Genomic DNA, 26,876 nt, shown 5'->3' with positions numbered 1-26,876 from the left:
TCGATCCGAGCAGTCAAACGAACACCATCCCTGGATACAGACTATAGCGGACGCTGGCCCAATTCGCGTCCGCCCGGTCGTCCGCCCAGACGGCTTCGAGCAGCTGCCGCGCTTGCAGGATATGCCCCCAGCCCAAGGTGTTCTCCATCACCATCAGTCGCTCCTTGATGCCCATCCGTTGCTCCATGCTGCGGCTGCTGGCTCCGGCAATCACCAGTGGGAAGAGCAGACTGCCCTCGACAGGGCTGCCGTAGGGAATGGCCCGCCCCGCGGCTACGATGCCAGTGACGGCCTGCTCGACCTCTGCATGGTGGGGATCGTAGCCGTCGACGATCTGATGCAGTCGTAAGCGGATCGCGCACTCAAAGGCGCGCGTGGCCAGATGCTCTACTTCACTGCCCGGGTGGACTGCTTCGTACTCCCGGCGCCAGGTGTCCAGGTGGGCGCGTACATGTGCAGCGGCCGTCCGGAACCCGATTTCTGACAGGTCGTCAATGCGTCGGCTGCGGTGCGCTGCCAAAAGATTAACCCGACCGAGAGACTCCAGTAAGCTCGTAGGGAGTCCAGATATCGTGTCCCCTGATGATGACGACGTGCTGGTGGCGGCGGCGGGGAGATAGGATGGGAGAGATGATCCCAAAGTAAGATCAGTCAGGCGCTCGCCTGCCCGTAACAGCGGGGGTTTACACCGGGAGATGGTGGACATGGAGTCTAGGTAGTGGAAGAGCTGAAGACAGAACATGCCTTCGCCGCTGGAGGCAAACCGGTGCCGATCGATCGTGCTGAGTAGGCGCCCGGCGGCTTTGAGGTGCCACTTCCAGGCGCGAGAGGTGCCCTCGAACAGCTCCGTAAGACACAGCAGGAGGATGGTAGTGCAGGCTTCAAGGAAGGATTGCCGATTCGGTCGGCGACTGAGCAGATTGTTGACTTGCGACAAGGCTGTTATGGTCAGTCTGTTACAAATGATACATCAACCAGAACTGAATGTCGTTGTTATGGTTGTCGATAATAGTAGGGATGATACTAGGTAGACTTACCCCGTCCTTGTCGCGTTAGGGCTCGATTCCAGATTTGGGGGTAGACGCGACGCCAGTGGCAGCCACTCAGCCCTAAGAGGGCGCTGGTGAGCGTCTCCGAGGCGGCGGCCATGGGAAGCAACGTCGCCAGAAATGGGTTGGCGGTGGCTCTCGTCGTGGACCGTGACAGGGCCCGGGCCACATTTTGGACATAGTGGTTGAAGAGACAGCGATCGTCGTCATTGTGCAGGTGGGCGTTGAGCCCGCTGTCTGGGGGTGGCGAGACGGGCCCGAGGATCATCTCCACATCGACCCAGGAGGGCGAAAAAGGCGATATCGGATCATCGCCGACGGATGATAGGAGATGATCGGAAAGGGGAATCGGATCCGACACGGAAGACAGGATGAGGTCGTGCGCAGTTTCGGATAAGGGCATCATCCCAGGAGGCGACGGCAGCGGGGAGACGATCGCTGGTGGCGGAGACCGTGTCCTGGGGGCTTTCCAGTGACATGGTAGGTTCAACCGATGACAGTCGCTACATCGAGGTCTTTTCTCATCGCACTTCTTCTTCCTATTGGCTGGCAGTTAGCACGGTGGGCATGCTCATGATGGATGCAGTATCTATCCTCTGACCGCGCCTTGCAGGAGACACATCCATCCCGGGACCGGGAGGCTCTGGGCCGGCGATAAGCCAGCGACTGGGCTTCAGAATTCGGCCTCCCGGTTTGTTGGGGCTCGCAAATATGACCAAGGCCTGGTTAGTCAGTACTCAAGCACCCCATGGGTTCAAAGAGGTGCAAGCATACGTGCGCAGCGAGAGCAGGGCGAGGCACCGTCACAGCGTTGTTTCTGTGCCAAGTCACCCTAAGATCAGTCTCGGATGGGGGCAGCCAGCCGGGGAGAGACTCACAATCACTGCGCATCGAGCGCAGACACGGCCCGAGGCAGTCATAGTATCACAAAGTACAGCACTTGGGGAGAGAGAGTAGATGCGACGGAGGAGGGGAGTCACGGCGGAAGGGTTATCAGTTATCAGGGCGGACGCGACGGGGAGGGGGTTCGATAAGCGGTCGAGTCAACGAATCCTACTGATAACCGAGGCGGGGAGGAGTATCTACATCATAGCTGGCTGAAAATCAATGCGACTGCCAATTCCTTGCACTGTTTAGCGGTTCAACGAGTTGATATCCCCGCTAATCCAGGCAAGGTTGAATCTGGGCTGGAAATGCGGGGAAGTGAAGGGCCACGTTGAACATCAGTCCGCGGGTAACCTTTGTTTCTCGTCAACTGCTGGGGAGGGGGTGCGAACAAGGGATTGTTTGTGACTTAGTATGGCTGACTTGAGGTGCAATTGTCTTCTGTATCCATGATCCGTGGCAAAAGTCAGCTGGATCAACTCCGTAGTGTGGAGTGAGTGCCATCCTGGGTGTATGGGTGTATCGATGCCACGTGATCCATGCTGCCCGCAGATGGGATTTCACTTCATGAGAGAACTATCAATTCATACCGTCAGCTGTCATGTCCAGAGGACATATAGCACAGGTACTCCATATATTCCCAACCCTGAATCGGCACGGCAGTCGCAACAGCAGCTGAAGCCGTGACGACGAGGTCTCTTTTTGTCGATGGTTGCGCGGAGACGCGGGGGTCCACTTCAACCGCCACAATCCACACCTAAGGACCCCTAGGACCACTATTCACACATGTACTAACTTGATGCCGGATATGGCTGTGCCGCCTGTTTCCGAAGCCCCGAGTCGTATTAGGTGGATCACCCCGCGCTGGTCCGCCAATCCACGGTGGTCGAGACTCTAGAGTCGCTCCGTCTTCGGCTAAGCCCAAGGCCGCCGGCGGGTTTTCCAAGATTGACTGCAAATTACCCCAACTGCAGGTACTGTCTGGTTCCATCCCCGATTTTCTTTTGATTGTGCCTAGCTACCCATGAACGAGGAAACATGACAGGCCACGCTGCCACTCGAGGCGTGATATCTCCGCCCAACCCCTCCATGGGATCGGGTTCGGTGCCGAAAAAATATGTGACGAGGTAGATTCAACCCGAGGGGGCACACCCACTTATCTTACAGTGACAGGCTGACTAGAAACACATGCAGGGCCTGTGATGCATGCAAGAAACGAAAGTCCAAATGTGATGGCCTAGAGGTTCGTCCAGACCCCGATACCGCCATCTGTTGATTCCATGCCCTAACTTGCTTCGTGGCTAACACTGATTGCGGCTGGGCAGCCGTGTGCTCGATGCATTAAATCTCGCATCGGTCGGTATTCAGCCTCGTGCCCCAGTTTACCATCGCTGTGTGGCGCATCAACTCACCCATCGACAATTCGCTTTAGAGTGTGCCTACAGGACTCTTTACAATCGGGGCTCTTGGCGCCATTTAGTACGTGTTCAAAACCATCAACACCCTCAACCCCCAGTGCATACTAATCTCAGACAACAGAGACGCAAGTTGCCCGTACAGCCGTCTTCTACGGCTGCTACAACGGCGGACTTGACCCTGCCTGCAGAAGGCAACCTTACCTTGTCTCATCCCGCGGAGCCCACCGTCGAGGGGGTCGAGGAGTCGACCGAGAACGAAAACGCCGTGATTTCTGCCGGCGATGCGAGCGTCCATAACTTCTTGCACAAGGTCTCGGAGCATCTCACGCTTATCGGTCAAGCACTACCCCGGAACCTGCTCCGGTGGGAAGAGGAAATCTTGAACACCGTCGGGGATCGGTCCACCTTCGTGTTTCCGCCTCGAGACACGGCCAGGGAGTATCTCAATTGCTACTTCGAACACGCCAATGTCACATATCGCTATCTTCTCCGCACCGAAACGTTTGCGATCCTCGATCGGGTCTATGACGATGACGAGGCCGTTTTTGAGCACCCTGCGACCATAGCCATCTTGCTTTTCGCCATGGGCGTTGGGTGAGGGCTCTATCGTAGTCCCGCGCATGGCTCCCCCACTAACCCTCACCGCAGGTGCATTTGGTTGGCATCCCGCCACAGTCGGCCATTGACGAAGCAGAAATCGAAATCGTCAGTCCCCCCCTCTCCCCCTTTGTTTCCAGGGATCCAGAGGAAGCTACTAACTTCATGACGTAAGAAATCACTTGCTGCAAGCAGGCCAGACGTGGCTAGATAAGACGCTGGGCAAATTTCCTCCGACCTTGAATATGATTAAAGCCACCGTGCTCAAGGTAGTTGAGCTCACCTTATCTTTCTTCTCGACGAGACTGCTGATTTTCACTTGTGCTCTAGTGTCAACTGGAATGCGCGGCAAGCCGTCACAACAGCGCATGGATGACGCTAGGCATGGCTGTTCGACTCGGCCAAATCATCGGCATCGAGAGAGAAGTCGCTTCGACCGGCCCTTCGGAGCAATTCTCCCGGAAGGGTGTTTTCTGGGCCATGTATATGCTGGATCGGTAAGGCAAAGCGGTCCACCCAGGGCGAATTGGTGAATTGGCGCTGACAATACATAAGATATCTGTCTGTCTCGCTTGGCCGACCCATGGCCATCCGCGATGAGGACATCACCATTGCTTGCCCGACGGACCTCGACCATGAGACAATTACCCTGCTTGGACCGCAAGAGACCAAAGTGTGGTTGGGAGTCGTCGCCCATGCGAGGTGAGTAGTCGCTTTCACTTCTGGACCAGGTCCTACCCCGGCCGAAAGTGGATCGTGTGGTTGACGACTTCCTGATGTTCCCCCAGACTCACACGTATAATCGGCTGTACTATCACGCGACTGTACCCAGCATCCAAGCACCTGTCCGACGATGCACGCGATCGAGCTGTCACCGAATTGGAGCGGGATTTGCAGGAATGGGAGAACCAGACCCCATCGTTCTTCCTTCCTCCAGAGCAAGAACCCTTGGCGGGCTCGCAGCATGACTTCTATGCCATCCCTTGGATCTTCCAGCGGCAGCAGAAGACCATCACCGCGGCCTATCACTTTACATGCATCCTGATGTATCGTGGTGATCTTCTCCGGGAATTCCTCCATCACGAACCTGGCACGCCGGCCCCATCGCAGCCCAGCTCCGCGCGAATTCGCCACTGCGTGAATCATGCCATGGCGATTGCCCGCATCGCCGCCAACATTGCTGACGACAGCACATACAACGGGGTGTATTGGGTGAGTCTGCTCCCCCGAGGATAGACTTAGTCTGCTTTGGCCGGGGGCCGCTGGCCCGGAAGCACGCCGTTTCTAATGCCACCCGCCGCAGACTACTTCTCATTTTGTCTTCTGTGCCATTTCCGTGCTCCTGGTGTACCTGGCTTTGTATCACGCGGCCGAGGACCGTGGCGCGATCGAAGAGATGGTGGAGAAGGCGATGAAGGGCCATCGAAAGCTGGACAGCAGCTACAACTTTCGCACGCAGCGATTGCTTGAGGCAGGTCCCCCGCTCCCTCCCTGAACGACTATTCTCCTTCCTTTCGCATAAAACTGATCTGGGTGTTCTTGGTTGTCGGCAGGAGTCACGGACGAGAACACAGAACGCCAGCGACATGGTCACGCCTGTGGACCGACCGCGCACCCCGATCCCGACAGAGTCCGGCCAAGTGCCGCCCGTGGTGTCAGGGTCATCAGCGCAGCTGAAGGGGTCACGATTCACATTGGGCATGGCGTCCGACACGGAAGTGGCACCAGTGATGGCGCCATGGTATCAGGACGATGTTTCCGGAGCACCAAATGAGGCCGCGCCCTGGGCGTTTTCGGTAAGGTCAAGCACAAGACGTCGAGGCGTGAAGTGCAAACATTCTGCTTGCGAAGGTTCTGCTAACTTGCTGATCTGGAGCAGGGTCTCGTGCCGGCGAATCCACCCCCTTCCACAGGCCTGGGCCTCACTCCCGGGTGGGATATGATCATGGACATAGGGTTCGATGACGCCGTCTCGGCCGAGTTCTCGGAATGGGTGCAAGGGAGCATGGCACCGGCGAACCGGTGATTAGCAGCCAAGTACTGTAGTTACGTAGAAACAGCTTACGAAGACGTACGCTATATTGGCCTCATCTATTGTCATATCATCATCAATCCATGATACTCTGCCTAGGCGTACATCTGGCTATCTTGTCGCTATTGTACACAATGACCCTGCTTAGCCAGTGGAGGAGGTGATACCACCGTCCACCACAATCTTCTGGCCCGTGATATATCTACTGGCGCCGGATGCCAGGAACGCTGCCGTCGTGGCGACGTCAAAGGAATCACCCATACGACCCATCGGCACAGCCTTGTTACGCTTGGCCTTGAAGCCCTCCAGATCCCCGCCGGCATACTTGTCCGCCAGCATGCCGACTAAGGGTGTGTTCATCAGACCCGGCACGACCACGTTGATGCGGATGTTCTTGGCTGCGTACAAAACGGCGGTGGCCTTGGTAAACTGGATGACCGCAGCCTTGGTGGCGGCGTAGGCGACCTGGGGCTTGCCGATGTAACGCATCCCCGCGATCGAGGCGACGTTGACCACGACCCCGGAGCCTTGCTTTTCCATCAGGGGGAGAATGTGGTGGCAACACAGGTACACGGACTTGAGGTTGATGTTGGTCTGCGCGTCCCAGACACGCTCTACCATCTCCGCCGGGCCACCGGGCTCGGAGCGACCCACATTGCTACGACGAGCTCCAAGTCAGCGCTCCGTCCGGGATCGAAGGAAGGAAGCCGAAATGGAACTTACTTGACCAAGATGTCGATGCGGCCGTACTTGGCAATACAAGCCTCGATGGCAGCCTTGACCGATGCGTCGCTGGTGACATCGGCCGTGGTGACCGTGATGTCACCCCCTTCGGCAGCGATCCGACGCTGAGTGTGCTCTGCAGCCTCGAGGTAAAGATCACAGCCGAAGATTTTGGCCCCGTTGGCGGCGAGTACGCGAGCAGTGGCGGCACCGTTGCCCCACATGCTCTGATCCCCAGACTGACCAATGCCCGTCACTTGAAGATGATGATGCCAGGTGGTCAGTTGGGCTTGCCCGTTGCTACTGCCGAAGAGGACGCAGGGACTTACAGAACACAACCTTGTTCTTGAGGTCGGGATAGACCGCCGTGACATAGTCTTCCACCGTGCCGGTCATTTTGCTGCCGTCTGCTGCCGTCTGCTGCTGTTGATTCGTTGTATGGATTGATTTGTTGTAGGTCGAGTCTTGTGAATTTGTCCCGTGTAAGAAGGAATGATATTGTGCTGGGGATACTAAGTGGTGAATGACTCGGCAAGACTCCCTCCTGCACACATTTATAGCTTTCTAGATAGACTGTAAATGCCCATTCAATATTGGGGGGCGGGGCGCCGACAAGCCGTGGGCGGAGAATCACCCATCGGAATTGCTTCTATTAGCGTCGGAAATTGATTGCCGGGAAGTTATCAGGTTATCCCGGTATCGCAATAAGACTGACTGACTTCATGTTGGCGGAATTGACCTGGCCCCCGCAAGGTTTCCACGTTCAGGGTTCCACATTCAGGTGGAATTCCAGGTTCAGGTTCCCATCTATCACATTCGAATGGACAGGCCCGCAAGCGGTGTGACCAGTGGGGAGACTCAGCAAGCTAGCCCTAATACTTGGGTTCCTCCCGGAGTCGCCCCGCTGGCTCGCCATGAGGAACCAAAGCGACCAGGCCAAAAGTGTGATCTCGGCTCTCAAGGGCCTCCTGGAGAACAGCGCCGAGGTGGACGCCGAGCTGACGGGCATCGAACACTCGCTCGAGTCGACCAGCACGGAAAAACTGTCCAATATCTTGAGGAATGGCGAGGATAAGCTGGGCTACAGATTCTTTCTGTGCATGCTCCTTCAGTTCTACCAGCAATGGTCGTAAGTGCCTGCGTAGATCGACCATTCCATCCTTTGAAATCCTTCCACGAGTCCGAGCTGATGAGTATCTCTGGTGATCTTCACCCCCTTCTACAGTGGCACGAATCTCGTCAGCGTGTATATGCCCATCATCTTCCAAACGAATCTGGGCATGAGCGCCGAGTTGTCCAAGATCCTTAGCGCCTCCGCTCTGACCTGGAAGTTCATCTCCTCGTTTGCCTCCTTCTTCTGCATCGACCGCTTCGGACGCCAGGCGCTGTTCATGATCTCCGGCGCCGGCATGTCGACCTGCATGGTTGTGCTCGCCATCGCGACTTCGTTCCCCAGCAGCAACCACTCAGCCCAAATCGCCGCCGGGTTCTTTCTGTTCCTGTTCAGCACTTTCGTGCCGATTGGTTTTCTCGGGGCCAATTTCCTATATCCCACGGAGATTGCGCCCATCCGCCTTCGTGTGGCCATGTCGTCGATTTCGGTCGCGCATCACTGGATGTGGTAAGTCGACGGTGCCTGCAAACTGCAGCCCGGCCCAATGCTTGGTGAACTGACTCGGTTTCCCGCGGGGATTCCTGTTCGGGGGTTCAGGGCTTTTGCCTGGACGACGAATATATGAACCTATGAACCACGGGCACTTTCCGTGGACGATTTCTCCCATAGCTACCTTAAGTCTCAGTCCTCTTTGCCCGTTCCATGCAACCCGCGATCCTCATGCTATCTGCAGCTCGACTTTTCTGCCTGGCCCAATTCGTCAGCGCGTCCCTTACCGTCCCGGACCTGGCTCAAATCATCGACCAGGCCAGTTTCAACTTCCTGCCCACCGTAACGCCCACAGACCTCACGAATGACAGCCTGGTCTTTCAGCCGCCGGGGGTGCCTGAAGCCGACCTAGCGGCCAAGCCCTTTCACATCTATGACGAGGAGTTTCTCTCCATCCTGGGCGACAACCCCACCTTGACACTGATTGCGGAGAGTGCCTCAAATCCCTTGTATCATGAGGCTGTCGTGTGGTGAGGCCACTCAGGGTTTCCTCACCACGGATTGGAATGGAGTGGCTAATGACCAACCCCGTAGGAACCCGCCGACGGACGAAGTCTTCTTCGTTCAGAGTGCTGGTGGCACAGGCTCCGGCACCGGCTTAAATAAGTCTGCCATTATTCAAAAGATCAGTGTGCCTCAGGCGGCAGCTGTCTCACATCTTCGAAATGCCTCTGGCCTGGTCAATGTCACGGTCGTGCCCTCCACGCCTACTGTGATCAACCCCAACGGAGGGACATATTACAAGGGCAATCTTCTCTACGTTACAGAGGGCCAAGGCAAAAGTGTACCGCCCGCATTGTACCTGATGAATCCGCAAGCGCCATACAACACCACCATCATCCTGAACAACTATTTCAACCGGCAATTCAACTCGCTCAACGACATCGCGGTCCACCCGGTCAACGGCGAGATCTATTTCACCGATTCCCTCTACGGTTATTTGCAAGACTTCCGACCAGCGCCTACCATCCGGAATCAAGTGTACCGCTTCAATCCCAAGACTGGAGCCGTGTCAGTCGTGGCGGACGGCTTTGACTTGCCAAATGGTCATTCATCCTGGCCCCCTTTCGAACCACTCATCAACTTACCAGAGTTTCGATAGGCTTGGTTTTCTCGCCAGATGGGAGATATGCCTACGTGACGGACACGGGTGACAAGCAAGGGCTGCGCGGCACTGATAGTCTCGCCCCCGCTACCATGTAAGCAATCACCCTACCGTGGGCACCCGAACTGGCGCTGATGAACCCTAGATATCGGTATAACGTCCAGGGTGATGGTACGTTGGAGAATCGGAAGGTCTTTGCTTTCGCAGGTTCCGGACATCCCGATGGTGAGTTGCTCCGTTTCTTGGTCGGCTCTGTGTTGCATTCTCATTCTCACTTAGGCATCCACTGCGACTCCAAGGGCAACGTATGGTCTGGCTGCGGCGATGGGGTCAACGTGTGGAGCCCCGCCGGGAAACTCCTGGGGAAGATATATATGGGCGGTTTCCGAACGGCGAACTTTCAATTCGCCGGAAAGGGTTGCTTGATTATCACCGCCGAGACGCGCCTCTACTATGCAACCCTGAGCGCGTCAGGAACTCGACTGACATAGAGCCCTGCTTTGCCTGCACCATGAAACCATGAAATTGAAGCCGGAACAGTGGGAGTTACTGATGGAGCTTGGCCAACGCATAGTATGTACTAGGTAGGGGTAGGTGAAGGTGGATACGCACCCTCTCTGTTGAGGGTTGAGGTTGAGAAGCAAAAAGCTCAACCGTTGAGCCCGAATTCCGATTCCGATGTCGGTCGGAACTCGGAATCACAGCTCCCCGCCTCCAGGTCAGGTTGTAGATATCATGATTACTAGAAGAAGGTCAGGTTAACTAACGAGTAAGTGAGTAGGATTCATAATTTCATACATAACTCCCTACTCGTATACCGTAGGGACAAATTCCGATGAACCCCACAAGTGTGTGGCAAGTTATAACTCGGTCACTCACAACTACTCGCACTGGGCAGCGTCCTGCCATGGCCTCTCGTGATGTAACCAGTGCCTAACCAGTGCCCGGGATTGAATCATGTAACTGCGTGTTCTCACCCTTCGAGCGTGGGATTCGATGACCTCTCAGTAATTCTATTTGTTCTGGCGGATTGTGCCGTCTTCCTAGGTGCTTTCTAGGCCTTGCCGGCCGACTTGAACACCTCCACCATGAGCCGCTCCACGCCCTGCGAATAGATCTCGACGCCCTGAGTCTGCAGCGTGGTGAGCTCGACCTTGGCTGCGTTCTCCTCTATGTACTGGTGGTACCCATTCCGCACATTCCGGTTCTGGTTGACCTTGACCATTCCATGGTCCATGGCGACCTGCACCATTTTGTCCGAGAGCGGATGCGTGCCATGCAGGACCAAGGGTGTCTCGTCACCCACGGCCTTGTGGATCTTCTCTAGCCTATACACGGGTCAACATCTCAGACTAGGGATTTAGTCTAGGGCAGGTCATGGCCCACCGGTCCAATTGCCAGTGCTTCTCCGCACCACCCGGGGGGTACGGTCCGTGGACATTGCCGAAGCTGGGGGCGAGGAAGTGCACCCCGGTCTCCTTGACGAATTGGGCCGCCTTCTCGGGGTCGGTCCAGACGGTCTCCAGGTCAATGGTCGGCAACCCATCTTCTCCTCCCTCCATTCGCCCGAGCTCCGCCTCGATGGTGATACCCTTAGCTTTGGCGCGGTCCACGACCGACTTGACATAGGCAATGCTCTCCGCCTCATCGAATAGCGAGCCGTCGACCATGATGGAGTCAAAAGCGCACTCGAGCGCCTGGTCAGCATCCTCGGGCTTGAGACAATGGTCCAGGTGAACTGAGATGGGGACCGAAGCCTTGTGCGCCACATCTGCGGCGTACCTGATGAACTCGGGACCCTGGAAGTGCATGGTCCATGGGAAGAACTGGATCATCGCCGGGGATCGGCATCGCTCGGCCGCCTTGATAACGGCTAGCACACCTTCGGTGTTGTAGCTGCTCGAAAGCCACGATCAGCATTCCCAACTGCTCACGCCGGGGAGGGGTGCAGGCCACGTCAACTCACACGCAGAAGCCTCCGACCGCATATCCACCCTTCCTGGCATTGTGAATGATTTGCCAGGTGCGATTGGACGCAGGGTACTCTGCACTGGAAGACATGTTGGCAGCTCGTATCGAATGCGTCAGTTGCTAGCAGGAAGACGGGTGTGTGCTGAAGGTTGGCTGTAAGCTGTAGTGTCAGAGTTACTCCTTTTTGTGGCTGGCCCTTTGATGTGGAAGCCATCTGTGACTCTTTTCGGAATGCTTCTTGTATGGTTCTTCTCGGATTTCCCACCCGAGCGGCTTTTCCGATTCCGACGACCAGCTGACCTTTTCCGACCACCCCGAGGAAGGCGAAGCGAATTCAAATTCCGACACCTCCGAATAGTGCATGTCTTTTTCCTGGTGATCACTGCCCCACGAGGCCACCGAAACAGACACCGAACCGACCCCGCATTTCGGCCTTCTCGACCGGGGGGGGGGGGGTTGCACGGGTGCGAACTAAGGAACTAAGCATGTCGAAGCGCGTGTTCACTTTGGTCGACGGACGGTCCAGACCACGACAGCTGCTCCATAGCTTCGTATTGATCCATTTACAGATGCTTCGGATGCTCTGGCCTGATTTCCGCCTCTCGGAAACAGGACCTCCCCTCTCACGGCGGCGATGTCTTGCGATTCAGGCTATGGCATGGCTGTCGCAATCTGGGTAGTAGTTAAGGTTGTGTCCACACCCAACTGTGCTACAGTGTCATGCAGTCATCCTACACCACCGGTGCAATGTCCCGCAGACACTTTATCGACGGCGATCATACCGAAAATGTCGTGCAAGACGCCCTGGAGAGCCTAAGGCTGCTGCACCCTGGCCTGATTGTCGACCGGGAAAACAAGAGTACGTTCGGACCTGTTGAGTGCCCTTTCAGTGCCCTTGCAGTGCCAATTCACATCGAGACTATGGAGGCTAACCGATATGTGTAGCGGTCTACGACGCCTCCCACAACCATGACCAGTGCGTCTCGGTCATCTCGGGGGGTGGCGCTGGCCATGAGCCTGCGCATGTCATGTTTGTCGGCAGCGGCATGCTGGCCGCCGCGGTATCGGGCAATATCTTCGCTTCGCCGAACGTGCAGCAGGTCTTCAAGTGCGGCCAGGCCGTGCAGGGCTCGGCGGGGACTATTCTCATCATCAAGAACTACACGGGCGATGTTTTCCATTTTCATCAGGCCGCAGAGAAGCTGCGCTCCCGGCTCGGGATGAGGATCGAGGTCGTGGTGGTGGCCGATGATGTCGCGGTGGGCCGAAAGAAGGGCGGCAAAGTCGGACGCCGTGGTCTGGCCGGCAGCGTCCTGATGCACAAGATCCTCGGCGCCATGTCCGCCGCTCAACAACCCCTCCAGCGTTGTCTGGACATGGCGCGCGCGGTCAATGAGGGGCTTGCCACTATGGCGGTGTCGCTGGACTATGTCCGCATCCCCGGTACTGCCTGCGATGCAGCAGAGCCAGCCATCCTACGGAATGACATTGAGCTCGGCATGGGAATTCACAACGAGCCCGGCGTGGAACGTATCACGGGCCCCCAGCCTGATATTATCACCATCGTCGACCGCATGCTCGCCTACCTGCTCGATACAGAAGATACTGACAGAGCATTTGTCAACTTCGACGGCGCCGAACATGTGGTACTCATGATCAACAACCTGGGCGCTCTATCGGTCTTGGAGCTCTCAGCCATCACATTCCACGTCAGCAAGCGGCTCGGTCAGTCTGGGCTCTCATCTTCCGCGTCTGCGATGTGCGTTAACGTGTGCCGATAGGTATCCGCGGCATAACACCCGCAAGGACATATAGTGGCACATATATGTCAAGTCTGAACGGACCTGGCTTCAGTATCACCCTGCTCCGCGCCACTCCCGAGATGCTGATATACCTTGATGCCCCCACGTCTGCTCTTGGCTGGCTGCCGTCACCACCGCCGCTGCTACTGGAGAGCATGGTCGCGAGTCGCCTCCCTAGCCCCCTCCACTCCCCACCGGTCGATACCCTGTCTGCACAGGATGAACTCGGCAGTCAGACTTCGACGGGTCCTACCGGTATGTTCACATCTCGCGCAAATTGCTCTTGCTGCTGCCTTGGAGCTCAGTACAATAACACTCACTCTCTCTAGTTGACGTTGACTTGCTCCGCTCCGTCGTGCTCAGCGCTTGCGCCTCCGCTATGGCTGTTGAACCCGAGATCACGCGTTTCGATACCATTGTCGGCGACGGCGACTGCGGCATCACCTTGCGTCGTGGCTGCCAGGCAGTGCAGAAGGCGCTCGGCATCCCGGCCAGTGGCGGCGACCAGTCCACAGCTTTCCAGTGGCTGCTACGCATCGCCCACGCTGTGGAGGAGAGCATGGATGGTACCTCGGGCGCCATCTACGGATTGTTCTTCGACGGCCTGGCCTCGAGTGTTCGTGCTATGCAGGGCACCGAGACGATGACAGTGGAGCAGTGGACGACGGCGGCACAGGATGCTCTCAAGGCGGTGCAGCGTGTGACACCCGCGCGGTCGGGCGACAGAACCCTCATGGATGCCTTGGAACCGTTTGTCGAGGCGTTGTCAGCTGGCTCGGGCGGGCTCGAGGCCGCTGTCAAGGCTGCCGTCCGCGGTGCAGAGAAGACCAAGGGGATGCGTCCGGCATTTGGACGGGCGGTATACGTGAACGAAGTGGGTTGGGAAGTCGTGCCGGACCCGGGGGCAATGGGAGTCGTCGCACTCGTCCAGGGGTTGGCGAAAGGGGTGGCTGCTGTCCACGCCCAGCGGTCCTTGCTGTAGATCGCCGAACCGCAGCCAGCTTCGATTCAACTTTATAACTATTCTTATGATAATTGGTCGGGTTCTAAATCAATATACCCTGTTCTTTGCCCCAGGCCTTTTACAATCGAAATACGTATAAACACTATGATTCCAGATTATTCTACAGCAGACAGGTCAACAAACTTGCCCTATCTATTCATCAACGGCACACCGGGCAGCCGTCTTGATCGATGGCCTGGCTTGCCGTCAGCAAAGAAGCGGTGTCTGTAGATCATGGATAGGGAATGCACAGCACATAAACCCGCTACGAGGAGGCAGCGTGACAAGGTCTTGGTGACTGTCGAGCTTGAATCTTCGCTGTCTCATGGTACGACCAAGGGCTGGGTGGATCGACTAGTCTTTCGCTTGGTAATCTTGACCACAGGATAAAGCCTTGAGAGCTTCATCGGGCCGGAAGTCGGGAGCTGGAAGATCAACCCGGTGGGTCTGTAGGGGTGTACAATACAATCTAAGCCTCAGACTATTGATAGATCCCTGCTCCAGCTACCTTTCAAGCCTCAACTGACGGTTCTCTGACACAGTGACTTTGGGGCTGGCAAGGCTGAGGATATCGAATGATTCATACCTTGGGCTTACGAAGATTATCTCCCAACGCCGCATCCTGGGAAGATCCATGCGGCCGCCTCGATCGATCGGCAACGGAGGGATTATGCGTAAGCTGGGTTGATTTCTTTCCAGCTCCACGGGGCCTTGACTAAAAATTCTCATGCCTTTTGCCTTGAGGGGATGGGATGGGAACCAGCAGCACAGAAAAGCTGTCATCGAGGCTACTCAATCGCATGGTGCCATGCGGTCCCACTGTGGCGGGGTCCAGCACTTCAGCGGCATTGGCCCCCACGCCCCACTCACTGCACCGAGGCCGTATTGTTGTAATGTGGTATCGTGGTATTGCTGTCTTATTATCTTATCGGACTAGATTATTGTTGGTTGTCCTCTTCTTTAAGCCTAAAGTATGCTACGGCGTACAATAAGTACGGCACGCTGGGGCAAGGCATTCCGAGATAATGCACCTTCTGGGAGCGAGACTTAGGGCAACCATATATCTGTTCTCTGCCTCCCATACCCTCACCCAGAGAAAACCAACCCAAAGAAAAACCCAATCTGTCCCCAGCCATGTCACCTCCCACAAATAACTATGCTCTGCACCGGAACTATCACTCCTCCGCGCGGTAAAACAGAACTCCACGGTCGCCTGGGCCTCCGAGAGGCAGTGGCATAAGACTGACTCCCCTCATCTAGGTTAAACGCCCAGAATCACCTCTGGAAGGATGCGCTGGGCTACAGCCTGCATCCGTGCATCGGGCTGACCCCCGACTCGGCCCCGCGCATCGCCGACATTGGCACGGGCACGGGCATCTGGATGATGGACGTGAAGCGCGAGTATCCTGCCGCGCAGATCGACGGATTCGACATCTCGTTCGCCCAATGTCCGCCGCCGGAATGGCTGCCGGATGGCGTCCGGCTGCGCGAGCTGGATTTGTATGAGCCGCTGCCCGCCGAGCTGGAGGGGATCTACGACGTGGTTCATCTGCGGCTGTTTTTTGTAGTGATTCGGAACGATGACCCGAGGCCAGTGTTGCGGAATATGCTGCGGATGCTGAGTGAGACTTTCCTTTCCTTTTCATCGATTGCTCCTAACTCCCTTCTTTTCGCGCACTCTCTCTAATCTTGGGGTGGAAAATACCATAGAGCCCGGTGGGTGGCTGCAATGGTCGGAACACAACTACGAGTCGTGGTCAGTGCAGTCGGTGGGCGGCCGGGAGACCCCCGCCTTGGACGAGATGATGAAGTTGATGAAACAAACGGGCCTGGGACGGTAAGCAACCCGATGCGCCATGCTAATCAATTCCCTGGACGCACAGGCACTGGTCCGGATCGATGCTAATTGAATTGCGTGCTTAGCTGGGTGCCCGGCCTCCCGGATCTCTTTGCGCAACATGGGATGGTGGACGTGCGCAAGGAACTGCATCCGTGCAGCCCGCACAGCCGCGTCTACTGGAGTCAACTCCAGTTCAACTCCAACGAGGAATACAGCTATCTGGCCATGGATAACAGTACGTCGGAGGCGGCCGGGCCGCGTCTGCGCACTCTTATCGGTCAGGCGGCGGACGAGTGTCGCCAGGGGGCGGGATTCGACTTTACCCTGGAGGTGGCGTTAGGCCGGAAGTCCGCAGGGGAGGTGTAGTTAGTCAATATAATATCAAACCAATAAGATAGGATGTGTCTGCACGTTTAGCACGTTTAGCACGTTTGGCACGTTCAACATAAGCACTAGTTCTTTTAGGGCGTGAAGACTATAGCGTACAGACTATAGCGTGCAGACTATAGTACGCGAACTATAGCCTAAAGAAATTAGCACATCAACCAGCACATTTAGGGCCAGGCCAGCCTAACGGAATTGAGGCAAAGGCCGGAGGGACCAAGGAATCAAACGAATTAAAAGTAAAATTGGAGAAAATGGTAGCTAAAACAGGGAACTTACGAGTAGATTCAGTATACGAAGAAGAATGTGTACCGTACAGTTAGGGCCGCGTTGATAAGGCTGGCGTATCGCCTCATCTCTTCTAGCTCCTCCCCCTCCCCCTCCCCCCTCCCACCTCCCCCAACGACCATCTGCTGCAAGCCTTCTCTGGTCCTTTTTTCTCTTTCGACAGACACGCATTATGACTAAAGAGACCCCCAGTCCGATGCTGGCGCTGGTCTGTCAAGTAGAGGCCGCCATCAACACCCCCGGCCAGCTACCCCCCGCCAGTGATGCCCTACACTCGCGATTACTCGCCGCGACGCGGAATCTCCTGACCAGCCTAGAAACCCCCGAGAGCCAATTGATGCATCTGGCCAAGGCAGTACGTTTTCCGCCTGCCCTCTGCCTAACTCCCGGGAGCTATGTCTAAATCCATCAGCCTGTGGCTCACGGGGTGTTGCGCGCCGCTCTGCGCATCCGAGTGTTCGAGCGCTTCGATGAGGGGCCTCCCACCGCTACGGATCTGGCGCAACGCTGCGGCATCGATGTTGCGCTTCTCGGTAGGTGATGGCGTGATTGGGATGGGAGGATCTTCTTTCGACTAATGACGAGGGGCGAGGCAGTGCGTCTCATGCGAACACTGGCCGCCATCGGCATCTTCACCGAACCCAGCCCGGGTGTCTACGCCCATTCCCGACAATCGCAAACTCTACGCCAGCCCCAACATCGGGCTGTGATCCAGGGCATGTGCGTGAATCTAACAATCTTTGCCCCTCTCGATGTTGCCTCTCGTGCTCATACATCGACCGATCGCAGGGCCGAGACCGCGACGCTGATGACGGCGCTGCCGGACTTCCTCGAGACTCACCAGTGGCAGAACCCGGTGGATGCGCAGCCCACCCTCTTCGGTTTCGCCCATCACACCGATCAGACTATGTTCGAGTGGCTGGAGTCGCAGCCCGAGCAGCGCGCCATCTTCGCTGCCTTCCAATCCAGCACCGCCGCCCTCGCTGTGTGCCAACTGCAGCCTTTCCTCCGCAGCCTGCTCACAGCATCCTCATCCTCAGAGGACCCGTCAGACGATGAATCTAGCGCGGTCACGCTCGTCGACGTGGGAGGCGGACGAGGCGCCGTGCTCCGCCAGGTCAGCGACGAGCTGAATCCGCCGCCGCGCGGTCGCATTGTGCTGCAGGATCTGCCCCAGGTCTTGAAGGGGGTGGACGGTGGCGAGCGCGTCGAATTGATGCCCTACAACTTTCTCCAGCCCCAACCCGTGCATGGTATTTCTCCCCTTGCATGAAAATGCGCCTGTCCCTTTCATTCGTTGACGAAAACAAATCCCTCTGCAGGAGCCCAGACCTACCTCTTCCGTCACATCTTCCACAACTGGAGCAATGGGGTGGTCGCGACCATCCTGCAGAACACCGTGGCCGCGATGGGTCCATCCTCGCGACTGGTCATTGTCGACCTGGTCCTGCCAGACGCAGGCGGCGCGTCACCCTACGCGGCCTTTTTGGATATGAGCATGATGGCATTCGGGGGCATGGAGCGCACCGAGGCGCAGTGGCGGGGGATCTTGGAGCGGGCTGGGCTGCAGGTCCGCCGCATTGAGCCGTTGGATGCGCAGACCCCGGGGTCGGACCACTTTATTGAGGCGGTATTGGCTTGAAAAATGCTTACATGTGTACGAAGAAACAACGCCATGTTGATATCAGTTCATTCCTCTGTATGTACAGGATAAATATTCTTGTGATGGTACATCGAAGCCGTTAACTAAACAGACCCCCCCCTCACACCAGGTTCTGTTTCACAAACGCAGCCACCGGGGCAGGATCGACCAGCCATGGGGAATGACCTGTGGGGACGGTGTCGGTGGTAATTTGGGCCCCCTTGGCGCGGGCCTTGTCTACCATCAACTGCTGCACAAACAAGGGGATGGCGCGGTCGTGCTCGCACAGCAGATAGGCGCTGGGGATCTGGGTGTAGGCGGTGCTGCGGGCGGGCGAGTTCTTGGTCGCCCAGGCGTGCGGACGCAGCGTCTGGGCCCACTTCTCGCCGTCGGGGACGTCGTGGAAGAAGAGGCTGTAGGGATCGACGGCGCTGACGGTGCCGTTGGCTTCCTGCGGCTGGGGTTAGCATCCGATCGGCTTCGCCAATGGACGAGACGATTGACTCACATCGCGGTCATACCAGTCGGGAGCCACCCCGCCAAAGGCTCCGATAAGACTCTCGCCAACCTCGGGGATGAAGGCCGAGATGAAGATCAATTTGGCCACTCCGCCGGTCACGCCCGCGGCTTGTCGCTCGGCCGTGCTGAGACCGTCCAGCGCGCTGTTCACGGGTAACCCGGACCAGCTGTGTGAGATGACAACCACCTCCTTACCCGCATTAGCCTCCTGTTCGACCAGGTTGCGGAGTGTGTCAATATCGGGCTGCAGATCTTGGACGGTGGCAGCCTGTTGGATGGAGGGGAAGGCAACGAGATGGGTGGTGTGGTCGGGGAACTGGGCGGCCAGGGGCTCAAACGCTGTGGGCGGATACCAAGCCCCAGGGCAGAAAATCAAGGTCGGATTCGAAGAGACCATCTTGGAGTGAGGGTTCTACACAGTGGGAACAGGATGCAGTTGGGTGACGAAGGTGGAAATTGGCGAGGATGAGGAGGAGGAGGAGGATGGCGTGGGTGGGCGGCGGGCATTTAATCAAGTAGGGCTAAATCAATTCCCCGCCAGTCAGCGGTTGTTGGCAAGCCAACCACCACGTGTATGTGTATTGCACTTATCGCACCTTAGCTTAATTAGCTTGGTTCTTTAGTCTAGTTAGTCTAATTACAGGACACAGTCTCATCACTTGCCAGTCCGTCCGCCTTGGCCCCATTCATGGGTCTCTTTGGGCCCATTTGGGTCCATTGAGGGGGGGTCCGTTCCGTGCCGTGCCATTCGCGGGCCTGTCCGACAACACCGGATTCAACTTGGGATCTAACGCAGAATCCCTTAGCTGCAGGGGCCAATCTGTTGGACTGACCTGGATTCGACTTGGGGGCCGGACAACAAGGCGTACAATCAGGGCCCACTATTGGTCTATCGAGGGGGGGCTGAAGTCAGAAACCCCGGTAATCTGCACATCAGACAATGGAACGTGGGAAGACAAGGTAAGATAGACATTCTGCACGTTTCCCCCATCCTTTCCCTTACCCCCCCTCTCATTTTCTCTCTTCTTTCCTCATTTTCTCATTTTAGAGTCTGTTCAATTTGTGGTCATCTTCGCGCCTTGGTCACCTTGGTCATTTTGGTCTTCTGGACCACCACGACCACCACGACCACCATGACCACCGCCTCTCTCTCCCAAAGTGCCCAGAGCCAGACCCTGGGCGCCATCATCCCCTTTGCCGTCTTATCCATCATCGCCGTCGTCCTCCGTTTGCTGGCCAAATCGCTGACTCGGCTGCGATTTGGCCTCGATGACTATTTAATTATCGTGGGATTGGCTTGCTCGCTGGGTTGCTTCAGTCTCTCCACCATCAGTCGGTTGCCCTCTTGTTCTATATCGTGCTGGAACCCTAGAGAGGCTCTGGTTCACTGACACGCGGGTCATTCAGTGGTGGGACTGGGATCGGGCCGTCACCTGGCTGTCGTACCCACAGGCAACATCCCCAAATACCTCAAGGTTTGTTTCTGCACTTCGCTGTCTCTCTGTCTAGCTTGCATGCAGCGCAGTGACTCATCGCTGATCGGGCGAATCCGCGGGTAGTGCATGTATGCGTACCAGATGATCTACACCGCGACTATCCTCTCCGTCAAACTGTCCATCCTCACCTACTACGTGCGCATCTTCCAAATCCGCCCTTTCCGCATCGCCGTCTACATCGTCGGTAGCCTGGTCGTGGCCTGGGCCGTCATCGTGTGGTTTATCTCCATTTTCTCCTGCCGGCCGCTGAACGCCTTCTGGGACAAGTCGGTGCCGGCCACCTGCGTCAGCAGCAAGGCATTCTACGTCGGGAACGCGGTCCCCAACATCTGCACCGATGTGATGATCTTGATTCTGCCGCTGCGCATGGTTTGGGGGCTGCAGACCACTCGTATTCAGAAGGTCACTCTGTCGGCTATCTTTCTCCTGGGAGGCTTGTTCGTTCCCCTTTCTCCCTTCCCTTCTGGGGACTTGTTAATGCAATTGCTGATGGATGGACGGGGCTAGTGTGGTGGTTTGCAGTTGTATTCGACTATCAACGCAGTTCAAAGTCGATGACCCGGATTTTACCTGTAAGTCTAGTTCGGCCAGTAGCAATTGAAAAAGAGCAGAAAAGCTTACACATCACCAACAGGGGCTATGAATGGCACCGTGATCTGGACCTCGCTCGAGGTCTCCTTTGGCGTCATCTCCGCCTGCCTGCCCACGATGCGTCCAATTGCCCGCTGGGCAATGCGGAAACTGAATATCGAGACCACGGACACTTCCAAGTCCTCCCAGCGCTATTTCCCTTCCAGCCACGTCACCGGGCGTGGGTTCGAGACTCTGTCGGGTTCCGGGGGCGACCCCCAGATTCATCAATTACACACCACCGCAGTCCGCAGTACCAGTCGGACGGAGAGCAATAATGGCGAGGAGCTGTTGCTGGGGCAGATTCAGGTTAAAAATGAGGTCCGATTCGAGGCCGAGTCGGTATAGGGCTGGCGGAGTTGTGAAGGTCTTTCTGTAAATAGTAGAATTTTGGATCAAGTGTGGTCGAAAGGCGTTCTGGTCTGCTTCCTCTACTAGCCCCGTAGTCTATTCACGCGTACACGGGGGTTTGGATTGATCCCCAGGCGTTTCGAATGAGACCCTCGGCGGCTCTGCAAACCGTCCGCCCGGAGAGGCGTGTCCACCTGCATACTCGGTATATTAAATGCCCCATTAATACACCATTATCTGACGCCAATTGGATAAGGGTGGGGCAGGGAAGGTGGCCTTGAGCCGTATGGCGAAAGCCGGCCCCTCTTGTGTGAGCCCACAGCCTATAAATCACACAACACCCCTCTCTCGCCTCTGCTCCCCTCAGTATCTCTGCGCAGTCTATTCTTGACCCCAATTATGCTTATTTCTCATTCTATCCCGTTGTGACTTTGACACAGACAACCTTTTCCTTTCTGTTCCTGCCAATGGCCCATCCTGTGTCCTACTACTTCTCGCAGCGGTGGCACACCACCCCGCTGCCTCGTCTGATCGACGAGCTCGCCGAACTGTGTCCGAACCAGCCGATGGTCTCCCTTCCGCGCAACAAGGACCAGCCGGCCGAAGGATACCGCGACTACAGCATCCAGGAGTTTTCCCGTGCGGTCAATCGCGCCGCGTGGTGGATTGAGCGGCATCTGGGACGCGCTCCAACCCGCTGGGCCACCCTGCATTATGTGGCGCCTCAAGACCTATCGTACTTCATCATCACCTTGGCCGCAGTCAAGACAGGATATCAGGTGAGCAGACGCAGATGCATCCCCTCACTAGAGTACAGCCTGGAAATCACTAACACTAGCGGTCGACGCAGACCCTGACGTGCCACCCCAGCGCCGACGTCGACACGCACCTGTCGCTCATGGAGCACACTGACTGCCAGCTGCTGCTGTATCCCCCCAGTGGACACACATCGGCAATACAGAAGGTCAACGCCATTCGGGCCTTCAAGTCCGGACTGACAGCACTCGTCACCCCGACGCTGGAGGAGTGGCTGGCTGCTGAAGGACCCACGACTCCCGTTTACGCTTTCAAGCCAACGTTGGCAGAAGTGCTGCACGATCCCTTCACCGTCATCCATAGCTCGGCCTCAACGGGGCCTGCCAAGCCCATTGTCTTCACACACGCCACCGTATATCTGCAACCGGTAGGGTTCCAGAAACTACTGGATCCGAGCCCTGTCAACTACGAGCAGTGGCGCGGCCAGCGCGTTGGGGTGCTGACGCCCCTCTCCATCGCTGCGGGCCTGTTCCCCTTCCTGGGCATGAACTTCTGCTTTGATCTGACTTTGGTTCTTCCCGCCGTGACGACGGGGCCTGGTCCCTCCATGAACGCGACGCTGATGGACGAGCTCCTGCAACACGGCGACGTCTTTGCCTGCATTCTGGGACCCAAGACCCTGCCCGAGACGTGCGCCAATCCGGCCTACGCCGCCAATCTACGCCGCGTGCGCCAGCTCGCCATCGTCGGCGCCCCCTGCCCGCCCTTCCTGGCATCGCAAATCACCGCGCACACCCAGATCACACACATCTACGGCTCCTCCGAGTCCGGCACGCTGCCAGCCGAGGTGCTGCCCGATCCGGCCGACTGGGCTTATCTGAAATTGAGTCCGGATGTACCGCATGCATACCGCCCCGTGTGCGGGCCCTACCACGAGCTGGTGCTGTTGCGACGTCCCGACGCCCCCGCCCAGCCCGTCTTTGCCATGTTCCGCGACTGTGACGAGTATCCCATGGGCGATCTGTTCGCGCGACATCCCACGCAGCCCGACTGCTGGCGCTACTGCGGCCGTCGCGCGGACCTCGTGGGTTCTCCGCCACGGCGTTTCCTGCCCCGCGACATGGAGTGGATGCTGGAGGCCCATCCCGCCGTCCGCTGGGCCCTGATCGCCGAGGAGCGCCACGGCGGCCTCGCCCTCTTGCTGGACCTCCAGCCGGACGCGAAACGTGCGCTTCCTCCGACCGCAAATATCTGGCACACTCTCCAGCCGCTGCTCGACCAGGCCAACGCCTTGTGCCCCATCCCCGCCACCCTCCGCCGAGACCTTGTAGTTTTTACCGACCCGTCTCGGCCCCTGCCGCTCAGCGTCAAGGGCAATCCACAGCGCGCCCGCTCCCTCGAGCTCTACCGGGCGGATATCGAGACAGTGTTCGGTTCGGATGACGGTGTTCAGTAGATGGTACGCTTTGGCTCTTCTTGCGACGTGTACCATTCATTTGACCACGGGGTGTGGCAATGAAGGTTTCCGGTTGCAGTGGACTTGCCACATTCATGCGGCCAACTGGAAGATCAGCCTTGGTGCATGTTGCTTTACGATCCGGAATCCGAAGTCACAAAATAGACGCCGGTGATTTCAATGCTGATACATGATGATATGACTTTTGCGAGGTGGTTCAGCTTATACAATGATATGATGTTCTCTAGGTCGGGTTGACGAACCCTAACTCACATCTAGTGATGAAATCATGTTAAGACAATCTTATTCCAGCTTATGCTTGCACTCCGTTCAAGCGGACTTTTCGCAAGATCGGAACTCTGTCGAGCAACGTGGTACCCAGTGCAGAAACGTATTGTTATTACAGAGCATCATCGTAGCGGCCGGTTACACGGGTTGCCCTTCATCATGTTGGAATGTGTCTTCATTGTCTAGCTCAGATGTTATGGAACTGCTGAGTCTTACGCCAAGTATTCTTCGAAGCACATGTGAAGACCTTACAATCTGTAGTGGCCGTGGACACCGCGATGCTGCCCCCGACTCATCCAACAATCTAACGCCCTCCCACTCGGATCTAAAAGGCCGGGTTGGCGTTCGTGAGCAACTGCACGAAATAGGCCTGCACCATAGCGCAATCAGTCAATCAACTCATCAACAAGCTTTATTATAAGAAGGACAACGTACCTGGAACCAGGTTCCCGCCTCAGGGGCCGGCTGCAAGGCATCGCTGTACCCGCAGTGGGCGTCGTAGCGGGTGGCCGAGCTATCGGAGGTGCCGTCGCTCTCGCCGCCGGGCTTCACCCAGACGAAGGCGTCGACGAGCGCATCGCCCGTGCTGGTGGTCGGGCGCACGCCGAACCCGGTGTTGATGACGTTGCACCAATCGCCCCAGGCTTGCTGACCGGTTGGCTGTTTGCCGTTGCGGCCTGCATATAGGATGGCATGTTAGCATGTCCAGGAAGGCAGGCAGGAGGGTACATACCGGTGTCGACGATGAAGTGGGCGTCGAAGCCCTGGGCTGAGAGGAGCGGGGCGATCGCGTTGATGTACTGCTGCTCGTCGCAAACGCTGTTGCCCTGGGTGTAGGAGGGGCAGGAGGAGATGGTGAAGGCGTTGTAGTTGGCGACATTCGTGGCCAGGCCGCGCACTGCGGCGGGGGAACTAGCGTTCTTGTAAACGCTCGCGTACAAGTTGGCGGCCGGTTGCTGGTTTGCGGGCCAGCCGAGCCAGCCGGCATGTCCTGTGGTTCTGGTCAGACTCTATGGCGTGGATAAAAGGATGATGTGCTGAGACGTTGGAAGAAAGGGGGGTCTGGGGGTTCTCCCCCAGGACGCTTTCAGGAGGAGATGCTATGGGTCGCGCGACGTATAGAGGGGACGCTTTGTGGGAAGGTGAAAGGAAAGGGGGTCTGGAGGTTCTCCCCCAGGCCGCCTTCAGAAGGGCCACTTACCGGCATCGAGATACATGGCCACGTTGGGGAGGTTCAGCTGCTCCAAGGCATAGTTGGTGCATTCGAGATAGGCGCTCTGGGCGTTGGCGCATTTGGCCACGTTGAGGTTGGTCACCAGGTTGGCGAGACTGTCGGGCTCAATCACCAGAATAGTGTGCACATCGGAATACTGCACGAGGACCTTGCGGATGGAGTCGATGTAGGCCTTGTAGTTGGCCACACCGTTGTTGGCAATGGAGTACTCGCCGTTACTGGCTAGAGCGGCGCAGTCACGGTCAGGGAGGTCGTACACCACAAATTGGCCTGCGATCGGGGGATTGGCTCCAGCGGCATTCTGGGCTTTGATATCGGCCAGGTAGGTGGCCATCGTCGGCACCTTGGCGGCCACATCCAGCCAGACGAAAGAAGGCACCTTGGCCGCGGCCGTGGCCGCTGCCTGGAGCGAGGAAAGCGTCCCAGTGAGAGATGGAATGGCCAGCGACGCCACTTCGGAGGAGTAGTATGGGTTCACGTAGAGCTGGTACCCACTGAACGGGTTGCCGCTCGCGCTGGCCGTGGTAGTCGCCGTGGTCGTCGCCGTGGTCGTCGAGACGGTGCCGGTAGAGGTCTTAGTAGTAGATGTCTGAGAAGCAGAGCTCTTGGTAGTAGTCGTCGTGGTCGCCCCGGCAGTGGTAGTAGTTGTCTTCAAGGTGGTAGAGGTGGCGCCCGCTGCTGGCGTACACTGCGCGTAGTCTAAAGACCATGGTCACAGGGCTGTCAAACACTCAGATCCACACAATACCTACATTCATTCACGGTAGAGCATGTTGCTCCTGCCACGCAGCTGGTGAGTCCGGAATAGCCCTGACCACCACATTGTCCGTACAGGGTTTGCTGGGCCTGGATTGCGCATGGCAGCAGCGCCGCTGCGAGAGACAATGTATAACGCATTTTGACACGAGAGACGAGAATCTTAAACAGTAGCAGTGCCTAGAGAAAGAGGATGGTTTGTGTTGCACTGCTTTCACTGTCCAGTGGACGGGGACGAGCAGGGCTTTATATGTCCAATTCCACGGGCTCACGGATTGACTGCCGCGCTTCCCTGGGACGAGGCCGTCTTCCGTGTCTGTTCCGACTCTTGGTTCTGGAAGATGAGGCTGGTCGGAATGACCAGGAAATTCAAGGTGCCCCGACGCTCACCCTAGGAAGCCCTACTCCGTTCTCGATCGGGATAGAGGTGCCGTCGGCAGTATATGCCTTGTCCCTGCCACATCTGCTGTGCAGGTATACCCTGGAGGTCAAGCCAAGAGAATGAATCCAATTATCGGACAGCATCGGTGGGTGGCGCTGAGACAATCCTAAACCGGCGCGGAGAGCACGCAGGGGGATCAAAGTTGCTTGAAGAAAGCTGCGTGCAACCCCACATTTCGGCAGTTGCAAATGATGGAATACGCAGGGTCTGTGGGGATAACCTTGACTGGTAGTAATTTCCAGTGACGGCGTGACGGCCCGTTCAGCCTGTATTGCCTGTATTCTCGCTACCTGCCTACAGGTACAGCAGCCGGCATGAATCCCATTTAGCCGGAATTGCTCGGTAAAAGATCCCGGGCCAAGGACTGGACAGGAGGCCATAGCCCTCTGCGCAACCCCCCATGGGTTACTCAATTCCGAGCATAGGTAGGTCACCTCAATGGTATGTTTGCTACATGCTCAATCAATCTCTTTTTTCATTCAGGGCCCCTCAACAAGCCTTAGGGCCCGAGACCGGCCCCAGATCCATGCTTGTCCACGTAGGGGA

The 26,876-nt window shown here is 57.0% G+C and overlaps 12 protein-coding genes across 12 annotated transcripts; 7 read left to right on the top strand and 5 right to left on the bottom strand.

The window, feature by feature from the left end:
• Positions 1 to 13: 13 nt before the first annotated feature.
• On the bottom strand, positions 14 to 1,969 carry BO86DRAFT_371248 (uncharacterized protein; the record flags this gene model as incomplete). Its single annotated transcript, XM_025670312.1, has 5 exons — positions 14 to 939; positions 1,038 to 1,588; positions 1,651 to 1,771; positions 1,824 to 1,866; positions 1,928 to 1,969. The coding sequence occupies 5 exons, from the start codon at positions 1,967 to 1,969 to the stop codon at positions 14 to 16; spliced, it is 1,683 nt and encodes a 560-aa protein (XP_025523095.1).
• A 773-nt stretch (positions 1,970 to 2,742) lies between these two features.
• On the top strand, positions 2,743 to 5,444 carry BO86DRAFT_413302 (fungal specific transcription factor domain-containing protein; the record flags this gene model as incomplete). Its single annotated transcript, XM_025674727.1, has 9 exons — positions 2,743 to 2,801; positions 3,260 to 3,413; positions 3,474 to 3,946; positions 4,001 to 4,057; positions 4,125 to 4,218; positions 4,280 to 4,446; positions 4,505 to 4,651; positions 4,738 to 5,161; positions 5,253 to 5,444. 9 exons carry the CDS (start codon positions 2,743 to 2,745, stop codon positions 5,442 to 5,444), a joined length of 1,767 nt encoding a protein of 588 aa, XP_025523094.1.
• Positions 5,445 to 5,804: 360 nt separating this feature from the next.
• Positions 5,805 to 7,100, bottom strand: BO86DRAFT_441093 (SDR family NAD(P)-dependent oxidoreductase; the record flags this gene model as incomplete). Its single annotated transcript, XM_025676229.1, has 3 exons — positions 5,805 to 6,639; positions 6,705 to 6,960; positions 7,034 to 7,100. The coding sequence occupies 3 exons, from the start codon at positions 7,098 to 7,100 to the stop codon at positions 6,126 to 6,128; spliced, it is 837 nt and encodes a 278-aa protein (XP_025523093.1). The 3' UTR covers positions 5,805 to 6,125.
• Positions 7,101 to 8,113: 1,013 nt separating this feature from the next.
• BO86DRAFT_441087 (gluconolactonase) lies at positions 8,114 to 10,092 on the top strand (the record flags this gene model as incomplete). The annotated part of the gene is made up of 6 exons (XM_025676228.1): positions 8,114 to 8,151; positions 8,583 to 8,837; positions 8,902 to 9,413; positions 9,470 to 9,566; positions 9,618 to 9,697; positions 9,752 to 10,092. 6 exons carry the CDS (start codon positions 8,114 to 8,116, stop codon positions 9,961 to 9,963), a joined length of 1,194 nt encoding a protein of 397 aa, XP_025523092.1. The 3' UTR covers positions 9,964 to 10,092.
• Positions 10,093 to 10,464: 372 nt separating this feature from the next.
• BO86DRAFT_441081 (class II fructose-bisphosphate aldolase) lies at positions 10,465 to 11,894 on the bottom strand. The gene is made up of 3 exons (XM_025676227.1): positions 11,439 to 11,894; positions 10,859 to 11,368; positions 10,465 to 10,800 (listed from the first exon to the last, which is right to left on the bottom strand). The coding sequence occupies exons 1-3, from the start codon at positions 11,531 to 11,533 to the stop codon at positions 10,527 to 10,529; spliced, it is 879 nt and encodes a 292-aa protein (XP_025523091.1). The 5' UTR covers positions 11,534 to 11,894; the 3' UTR covers positions 10,465 to 10,526.
• Positions 11,895 to 12,163: 269 nt separating this feature from the next.
• On the top strand, positions 12,164 to 14,227 carry BO86DRAFT_441078 (Dak1-domain-containing protein; the record flags this gene model as incomplete). Its single annotated transcript, XM_025676226.1, has 4 exons — positions 12,164 to 12,302; positions 12,389 to 13,168; positions 13,225 to 13,372; positions 13,609 to 14,227. 4 exons carry the CDS (start codon positions 12,164 to 12,166, stop codon positions 14,225 to 14,227), a joined length of 1,686 nt encoding a protein of 561 aa, XP_025523090.1.
• Positions 14,228 to 15,242: 1,015 nt separating this feature from the next.
• On the top strand, positions 15,243 to 16,475 carry BO86DRAFT_392857 (class I SAM-dependent methyltransferase). The gene is made up of 4 exons (XM_025672900.1): positions 15,243 to 15,438; positions 15,509 to 15,870; positions 15,959 to 16,085; positions 16,172 to 16,475. The coding sequence occupies exons 1-4, from the start codon at positions 15,383 to 15,385 to the stop codon at positions 16,452 to 16,454; spliced, it is 828 nt and encodes a 275-aa protein (XP_025523089.1). The 5' UTR covers positions 15,243 to 15,382; the 3' UTR covers positions 16,455 to 16,475.
• A 384-nt stretch (positions 16,476 to 16,859) lies between these two features.
• On the top strand, positions 16,860 to 18,402 carry BO86DRAFT_413300 (S-adenosyl-L-methionine-dependent methyltransferase; the record flags this gene model as incomplete). The annotated part of the gene is made up of 4 exons (XM_025674726.1): positions 16,860 to 17,115; positions 17,173 to 17,293; positions 17,357 to 18,013; positions 18,083 to 18,402. The coding sequence occupies exons 1-4, from the start codon at positions 16,933 to 16,935 to the stop codon at positions 18,400 to 18,402; spliced, it is 1,281 nt and encodes a 426-aa protein (XP_025523088.1). The 5' UTR covers positions 16,860 to 16,932.
• A 25-nt stretch (positions 18,403 to 18,427) lies between these two features.
• On the bottom strand, positions 18,428 to 19,410 carry BO86DRAFT_392855 (alpha/beta hydrolase). Its single transcript, XM_025672899.1, has 2 exons — positions 18,911 to 19,410; positions 18,428 to 18,853 (listed from the first exon to the last, which is right to left on the bottom strand). The coding sequence occupies exons 1-2, from the start codon at positions 19,316 to 19,318 to the stop codon at positions 18,524 to 18,526; spliced, it is 738 nt and encodes a 245-aa protein (XP_025523087.1). The 5' UTR covers positions 19,319 to 19,410; the 3' UTR covers positions 18,428 to 18,523.
• Positions 19,411 to 20,054: 644 nt separating this feature from the next.
• BO86DRAFT_323832 (uncharacterized protein) lies at positions 20,055 to 21,395 on the top strand (the record flags this gene model as incomplete). Its single annotated transcript, XM_025668442.1, has 5 exons — positions 20,055 to 20,229; positions 20,374 to 20,396; positions 20,481 to 20,854; positions 20,925 to 20,989; positions 21,052 to 21,395. The coding sequence occupies 5 exons, from the start codon at positions 20,055 to 20,057 to the stop codon at positions 21,393 to 21,395; spliced, it is 981 nt and encodes a 326-aa protein (XP_025523086.1).
• A 382-nt stretch (positions 21,396 to 21,777) lies between these two features.
• BO86DRAFT_413297 (acetyl-CoA synthetase-like protein) lies at positions 21,778 to 24,042 on the top strand. Its single transcript, XM_025674725.1, has 2 exons — positions 21,778 to 22,177; positions 22,249 to 24,042. Exons 1-2 carry the CDS (start codon positions 21,866 to 21,868, stop codon positions 23,608 to 23,610), a joined length of 1,674 nt encoding a protein of 557 aa, XP_025523085.1. The 5' UTR covers positions 21,778 to 21,865; the 3' UTR covers positions 23,611 to 24,042.
• A 181-nt stretch (positions 24,043 to 24,223) lies between these two features.
• On the bottom strand, positions 24,224 to 26,029 carry cbhC (putative cellobiohydrolase; the record flags this gene model as incomplete). Its single annotated transcript, XM_025668439.1, has 5 exons — positions 24,224 to 24,268; positions 24,334 to 24,575; positions 24,632 to 24,889; positions 25,100 to 25,831; positions 25,885 to 26,029. The coding sequence occupies 5 exons, from the start codon at positions 26,027 to 26,029 to the stop codon at positions 24,224 to 24,226; spliced, it is 1,422 nt and encodes a 473-aa protein (XP_025523084.1).
• Between the last annotated feature and the right edge of the window lie 847 nt (positions 26,030 to 26,876).

The sequence above is a fragment of the Aspergillus japonicus genome (assembly GCF_003184785.1).
Source record: "Aspergillus japonicus CBS 114.51 unplaced genomic scaffold BO86scaffold_78, whole genome shotgun sequence".
In the NCBI taxonomy this organism is placed as follows: domain Eukaryota; kingdom Fungi; phylum Ascomycota; class Eurotiomycetes; order Eurotiales; family Aspergillaceae; genus Aspergillus; species Aspergillus japonicus.
This window is presented reverse-complemented; position numbering and strand designations above follow the sequence as displayed.

Excerpts from the sequence above, each read along its gene's own strand:
- BO86DRAFT_441081 (XM_025676227.1), bottom strand. The coding sequence starts at position 11,533 with ATGTCTTCCAGTGCAGAGTACCCTGCGTCCAATCGCACCTGGCAAATC. Across the intron at positions 11,369-11,438 it reads GCGGTCGGAGGCTTCTGCGT|CTACAACACCGAAGGTGTGC; the intron begins GTGAGTTGACGT and ends GCTTTCGAGCAG. Across the intron at positions 10,801-10,858 it reads AAGCACTGGCAATTGGACCG|GCTAGAGAAGATCCACAAGG; the intron begins GTGGGCCATGAC and ends ACCCGTGTATAG.
- BO86DRAFT_392857 (XM_025672900.1), top strand. The coding sequence starts at position 15,383 with ATGTCACCTCCCACAAATAACTATGCTCTGCACCGGAACTATCACTCC. Across the intron at positions 15,871-15,958 it reads GAATATGCTGCGGATGCTGA|AGCCCGGTGGGTGGCTGCAA; the intron begins GTGAGACTTTCC and ends AAAATACCATAG. Across the intron at positions 16,086-16,171 it reads AAACAAACGGGCCTGGGACG|CTGGGTGCCCGGCCTCCCGG; the intron begins GTAAGCAACCCG and ends TTGCGTGCTTAG.
- BO86DRAFT_392855 (XM_025672899.1), bottom strand. The coding sequence starts at position 19,318 with ATGGTCTCTTCGAATCCGACCTTGATTTTCTGCCCTGGGGCTTGGTAT. Across the intron at positions 18,854-18,910 it reads CCGACTGGTATGACCGCGAT|GAAGCCAACGGCACCGTCAG; the intron begins GTGAGTCAATCG and ends CCCCAGCCGCAG.
- BO86DRAFT_413297 (XM_025674725.1), top strand. The coding sequence starts at position 21,866 with ATGGCCCATCCTGTGTCCTACTACTTCTCGCAGCGGTGGCACACCACC. Across the intron at positions 22,178-22,248 it reads CAGTCAAGACAGGATATCAG|ACCCTGACGTGCCACCCCAG; the intron begins GTGAGCAGACGC and ends CGGTCGACGCAG.